At 57.6% G+C, this 6,823-nt stretch overlaps 1 protein-coding gene across 1 annotated transcript in view; it reads right to left on the bottom strand.

Annotated features, from left to right (window-relative positions):
- Window positions 1-6,002, bottom strand: part of LOC104125033 (junctophilin-3-like) — a 19,717-nt gene extending 13,715 nt beyond the window's left edge. Inside the window, exons 1-2 of the mRNA XM_009637430.2 lie at window positions 5,893-6,002; window positions 5,194-5,318 (exon numbers count right to left, since the gene is read on the bottom strand). Of these exons, the coding sequence (XP_009635725.1) occupies window positions 5,194-5,318; window positions 5,893-6,002 (235 nt within the window). The remainder of the gene's footprint in view (window positions 1-5,193; window positions 5,319-5,892) is intronic.
- Between the last annotated feature and the right edge of the window lie 821 nt (window positions 6,003-6,823).

The following is a 6,823-nucleotide window of genomic DNA, read 5'->3' on the forward strand; positions in this document are numbered from 1 at the left end:
CCCCCCCCCGCCTCCCAGCGGGTCCCCTGCCTGCCTGGGGACACGCGTGGAGGACCGCGCGTCTGCATCACGAGCAAAAGGACTCGCGGTAGCTCCGCAGCCCCGGCGATGCGGGGAAGCCACTTGGGGTGCAGAGCTGCCAGCAGCCCTGCCCACGGCCCTGCTTTCCCTGGCGGGATGCGGGGATGCAGCCCCACTCGAAAGCAGCCTGCGCCGCTCCACGGCATCATTCCTGCGCCGTGCACGCAGCCGCTCCAACCCCGCTAAGGGGGTTATGTCCATGGCCATTGACCTTTTTTTTTTAGGGGTGGGTATCCAGGGCTACAAAAATGATCCGAGGGCTGGAGCACCTCTCTTATGAGGCCAGGCTGGGAGAGTTGGGGGTGTTCAGCCTGGAGAAGAGAAGGCTGCGGGCAGAGCTGAGTGCGGCCGGTCAGTGCCTAAAGGGGGCCCAGAGGAAAGGGGGGGACAAGCTTTTTAGTAGGGCCAGCTGGGACAGGACAAGGGGGGATGGTTTTAAACTAAACCAGGGTAGGCTTAGACTGGATCTAAGGCAGAAATTCTTTACAATGAGGGTGGTGAAACCCTGGCAGGGGTTGCCCACTGACTAGCGTTTCCCATCAGCTCCAAACCCAGTTTGCAGACACGAGAGGGGAAATCTGAGCCACGGGCGGTGGCAGCCCGCAGCCCCCAGCGGCTCACTGCCGGCAGCCCTCGCACCCCTCCCTGGGTGGGAAACACATCGGCTTTGCAGCTACACGGTTTCGGAAGGGGAAACCTCACCTTGAAGCTTTCGCGGGGAGATGGTCCCATCTGGGCAGATGTGCAAGCCTCTTGTTAAGAACCCCCCCACACAAACCAGATATTGAACAGCTTTCCAGCCCCGTACAGAAAAGGAGGGGACGGGCATGGTCCCACACAGGCCCCCTTGGTAGATGTGATGGGGAGCACACAGCCGGCCGTGCCTCCCGTGTTTAGGCAGGAGCAAGGTAGAGTACAATATGCATCACCATCCTTATTTCACCGTGCCGACCCCACTTTGTTCCCTTTGAGCCCAAAGCACAGCCCAGATGGTGTCACCCTGGGGACAGGGACCTGGGGACGGGGACTTCTGAGTGTCTTCTGCTGCAGGTGACCCGCTGGCAAGGAACGCGTCGCTCCTCCCGACAACAACAACAAAAAAAAACCCCTGAAACTTATTAATCATTGACAAAACACCAAATTATTTCAAGGGGGTGCAAGCTAATAGTGGTTAAATCTCATTTTACCCTCTCAAGGCATAGTTCTTCCCAGAGAAAGCCATGCTAAATTACGTGAATAATTTGATAAATATATTAACTGCCTAATGCCCCTGAAATGCATCTAATTGCAATTGCTATGGCTAGACAAGAAATGAGTCTCGAAAAGGAAGAACTCAATTTTTTACCATGGTTTAAAAATAAATGCTCTGAAGCGCCCGCTCTAATCTCTCCGCTTCTGCTGAGTAATTTTCTCTATCGCGTCTTCTTGGGGAGCTGCTGCCGCCGGGACGCACCTTCGCCCGCAGCCATCCCCGTGGCCCCCCCGTGCCGTGGGCCGGAGACAGGCAGGGGACGCCGGGAGCGTGGGGATGGCTGTCCCCACCGCAGCACTTGCAAGGGAGGTAAATAGTAACAAGGCTGCTTGGAAATTTCCTACAGAAGCAATTTCTCGATGGGAAATGGGTCTTCTAATGACCGTCAATTTTTTTTTTTTTTTTTGGTATTATTTGCCACAGAAAATTCTGCTCATGTTTTGGGATGATACTCAGATAGTTCAGTCTTAGTTCATTCCCCGTGGCCCTGTTTGTCTGTGGGAGGCTGAACTTCCCGGGATTTACCTGGGGCCCCCGAGCAATCCTTGTACTGGTGGGGAATTGCGGTGAAGGAGAAAGGTGGAGTTCACCCCCTCCATTCTGTCTCTGGGGAAAAAGAGAGGCTGATTTTGTGGCTGTTCCTGAGATGTTCCCGTTCCAGGCAGCTCCCCGTGCCAGAGGTGGGAAGCTGAGGCTGGGAGGAAACCAAGGGCTTCGTATGAGAACGCTGGAAAGCCAGGTATGGAAATGGGCTCACCCAAGGCTTGGGGTGGCCCTGTTCGTCTCAGACTGGAGGTGCAGGGACTTGAAAGCTTCCCACCAGCTCCGGTGACTCCGAAGCTGATCTCCAACAGCACAACCAGCCACAGCTCTGCCACACTCGCTGCTCCTGCACCTTTAGCTCCAACCCCAATCTTCCCTGGCCCCCAAGCCCCGTGATGGAGGCGAGAAAGCCCAGTGATGCTCCAGCATCCTCACAGCAGGGACCATGTTATTAAGCACGCTCTCATCCTAAATCTTTCCCACCTGGACCTGCAACGAGCTGAACTAATTCCACCTCTCCATGGGTTAATTCCCTGAGTTTTGCAGCCCCTGGCGAGGGCTTGTGGAGGAGCAGGGGCCAGCAATGCTGGGGCACAGCCACCCCTCCAGCCCCGGTGCCCTGCGGGGATGCAGGCGTTTCCTTGCAAGGGACTCGACAAATGCACGGTGCCGGCTTGACGGCTTTCGACACCCGAGGATGTGCAACAATTATTCCGAGCTAAAATTAGTTGCGGAGCACGTGATGTTCCTGGAAGAACGGTTGTGAGAGCGCAAAGGAGGATGCAGAGCACCAAATCTGGATTTCCAGCAGGACCGAGGCAGCCATGCCCGACCGTGGCATCTTCAAAGCCAAGCACGTGCCCCCGGGCGCTGTGGTGCCCCTGAGGACCCACATACGGGATTCGGGAGCTGTGCTGAGCTCCTGCCTCTGCCACCGACATGCTGCCATCACCCTGGGGGTGTCACTTCACCAGCACCATCCAGCCCATCCGCAGACCCCGCTGGCAGCCACGGCCAGGGGCGTCCGGCAGAGCCAGGAACTGGGGAGGCACAACGGCAGCGAGCGTGATGGGGACGTGGAAGACCCCCTCCAGCAGGCAGAGGTGGAAAACCACAGGGTAGAGGGTGATGCAGGGCACTGAGCAGGGATATTTTTTGTTTTTTCCAGGTAAAGGCCGTGGGCACTGCTGTGGTGTGTCTGGGGTTGCTGGAGCCGGAGCCGGTGCCTGCCGGTCTGGAATCTGTTCAGATAGGGGCTGCGCTGCAGGGATGCCCAGGGCCGGGATGCTCAGGGCCGGGATGCTCAGGGCCGGGATGCTGACGGGGGCTGACGTTGAGGTGGGCACGAAACCCCCTGACGACGCTGTGCAGGTGGGTGGCACACAGCACTCGCAGCACCGCGTGAAGCGGGCACGGCCAGCACCCACAGCGCTGTGCAAGGGGTGGGGGGCACATCCAGCAGCCGTGGTGCTGAGCAGGGTGGGGGGCACATCCAGCAGCCGTGGTGCTGAGCAGGGTGGGGGGCACATCCAGCAGCCGTGGTGCTGAGCAGGGTGGGGGGCACATCCAGCAGCCGTGGCTCTGAGCAAGACGGGCATGTGCAGCCCCCGTGATGCCGTGCAGCCCCCGCGACGCCGTGCAGCCCCAGCCGCTTGCAGCCTGAGGTTACGGGGTCTGGGGCCGCACGGCCGCTCACAGCTCGTATCTGCCTGACTCGGTGGGCAGGCATTCCCAGATTTCCTGACAGGTTTTGGATGGTGCGTTTGTTTTTTGATGTCCTCTAAGTAGAAATTCCTTCCCCCCCCCGCCATCTTCACTCGCACACAACCCACCCAGACGTGAGCACCAGAAACACAAGCCCCAGCACAAGTCAAGCACCATGTCTCCGTCTAGAAGCTGGTAAAAAATGTATTACCTAAAAATATCTTTTCAAGAGGTGATTATTTGAACCAGCAAAGTCTCTTGGCGAGAGGAAATGGAGATGAGGAATATCTCAGGGCTGAAGAAGCCCCTGGGACCATGCAGCCCTGCAAAACAGCTCAGATCTCCTACCTACAAATTGGACCTCTGCAGGGGGAGAAATGCCGAAGGGTGTTTGAACAGGGCTGTGCCTTCCTCCAGCGAGCAGAGAGCTGCGCGGGGCTCGGCCCCCCCGAAATGCCCACCGTGCCTCGGATGGGGCTCAGGCAGGTTCCCGGCTGGAGCCAGACCTCGAACCCCGCCTGGCTCATCGCTGCCGAGCCGTGGGATGCCCCCAGCCGCCCCCGCAGCCGCGGTTAAGTGAGGACTCGTGCATGGGCCGGCTGGTCCAAAAGATGCAATGATCCCATTTCCCCGGCCTCTGGGAACGGCACCGCGACGTGAGTCACCGGCACCAGCCCCTGGAGCAATTAAGCCGAATGAGTAATCTTCAGTTAGAGAGCTGGAAGGGGGAGAAAATAATGATAGACGCCTCCTAATGAGGGTTCGGTGCAGGGAAACTTTTGAATAAAACCATTCACATCTATTAATTACTATGTTAATTATGGCTGGGGGGGCTTGGAGCTTTCCACTCCCACTCGCAGCAGCCCCTCTCGCTCCCGGATAGGCACAGCCTGCGCGAGGCGAAGCCTTCCCATGCGCCCGCCGGTTGCAGCCCCCTGCCCGACCACGGCTTCTTTTTGGCTTCCTCCTCCCTCCGCCTTTGCTGAGCCCGAGCCTCTTGTCAACGAGGAAAAAATCAGGACAAAGCAGGAGGAAATGTCGAGGATGATGGAGGGAAGGAAGAAGCACCAGGCAAACCCCAAACACCCGTTTCTCCGCCACCTCCGCACGCACACGTAACCGGTTTGCAGACCCAAGTGAAGGATTGGGTACCAAGGCATGCTGCCCCGGCTCTGCGGGCCCATACATTCAAAAGAAATCACAACCTCGGCTCTAAAAGCCATGGGGGCAAAATCAGAGACCACCTCTGGGATCATTTCTGTTTGCGTTTTGCTTTTGGAGCTCTTGTTTTGGTTTTTTTTTTCCCCTGTGCATCAAGGACTACGAATTTAAAAAAATGGGGATGTTTTGGTGTGAAAAGAGGAGATCCCTGTAGTGACGGGACCGCACAGGGTGAAAGTGTTGAATACCAAAACCCTCTGAAAGCTGGCGTTACGGGGTGGTTTCCCACCCCGAGGGTGCCGGTGAGGACCGGGAGCTGCAGGCACAGACTCTGCGCAAGGCTCATTTTTGGGAGGGGGGGTTGGGTCTCTGCAGGGCTGAGCAAGGCAGAGAAGCGGCACGGGGCGAAAGCCGTGTCGGCGGGGCCGGCCGGCGCAGCAGCACGCACTGACCGTTTTCCCTGTGCTGGAAGGAAGGTGAAAACTCTTTGGCAGTGATCCTGGCGATCCGCGCTTCCTCCTGGGCTTTCTGTGCCGCCGTCACGGCCGCCTCCGCCTTGGCCCTGGAGTGAGAGGTCCTGCAAGGCAACCAGAGAGACAAGGACCACGACGTTAGGCAGCTTCCCTCTGCAGACCAAGGCACGGAGAAACCCAAATTGCCCCCGTGAGACCCTTTTGCTCCCACTCCCTTTGGCTGCAGTGGTGGAGCCGATGCTGGGAGCTGGGGCTTGTTGGGGAAGGGGTGATGCTATGCTGAGAACGTGTTCACAAACTGCTTCTCAGTCTGCAAATCACACAGGCGATTTGGAAATAGGGCCAGGATGCTTTGTCCCCCTAGGGATGCAGCACCCCAAAACAGGCTGCTCCCCTCCATCACGCACCCCTCCGCGGGGGACCCCAGCCCAGCCTTGTGTGCATCCCCCGTGAGCCTCCGGGGCTGAAGGCCTGAATTTAAAGCTGGTGGTGTGATCTTTTTTTTTTTTTTTTTTTTTTTTAACCGAAAACATTTGCTTTTAGATGAAAAAGAGAAGATTTCCACCCCCGCCACCACACGCTTTGCGTACGACGCTGGGTGTAAATACGAGCGGGGTTTGTCACCGAGCGCAGCGGTGGGAGCGGGGGCTCGGTACCGCCTCTACCACCCCTTAACACTTCTTTATTGGGGCATTTTTGCCTTTCGCTCCGGCCCAGCCACTGTCCCCTGTGCTCCCCCGCTGCCGGCGATTCCCCAGCCGCTGGTGGGCGATGGTGTTCCACCCCATCGCTCCGGATCTGCGCCCCCTCTGCGGCGCTCCCGCGAGCACCCTTTGGCGGCCGCTTTGCCCCTTCCCCAGCGCCGAGCTGTCGAGGCACTTTAAAAAAAAAAAGCCTCTTCCTCCCCACCCTGGTGCAGGCAGCACTATAAATAGTTCCGCTGATTTCTTTTCCCTCCAAAATCAGGCCCTCCATCTCCTTTAATCATTTTTTTTTTTTTTTTTTTCCCCTGCCGCTCTCTGAATTCCCTCTAATTTTTCGACATCTGCTCGGAGAGGAGTGCCATTTCTGACAGGCTCCTATAAATGGAAAATAGGGCTAGTAACGTGCCTGGCGTTGCATCGTGCGGCACAAGCCGGGGATACGAAACCGGGTGTGCGTGCATCTGTGTGCTGTCACCTCCCGGAGCCCCGGCGAGACGCCTGGTCCCTGCTCCCGGAGCCGACCTGTCACTTGTTTTCAAGTGCTGACAAGTTGTCTTTGCTCCAATAAGTGCTTTATTTATATAAATTGGCTGCTTTGGAGTTGCTGAGGGAGCGGATACGACCTGTTCTCCCGGAGCTATCGAAGGTAGCGGCGGGGCTGCGGCGGTGCTGCTGCAGGTCCCGCAGGTCATCCGCGACTGATGCAACCAAAAATTGGTTTTAAATGGGTTTTTTACCCACCCTGGGTCCAGCGCTCACGCTGCTCAGCACTCGTGAAGGGTTGGAGGGGTGGACAAGTGTGTTACAGCCCCCTTTCCCTGCCAGGTATCCCAGTTCAGCTCCTTGAGGAGGAGCAGGGATGCTCCGAGCAGGAGCTGCAGCAAACTGCTGGGAGAGGAGGCTCA

This window comes from Egretta garzetta, unplaced genomic scaffold (genome assembly GCF_000687185.1).
Source record: "Egretta garzetta isolate BGI_Z169 unplaced genomic scaffold, ASM68718v1 scaffold284, whole genome shotgun sequence".
NCBI lineage: Eukaryota > Metazoa > Chordata > Aves > Pelecaniformes > Ardeidae > Egretta > Egretta garzetta.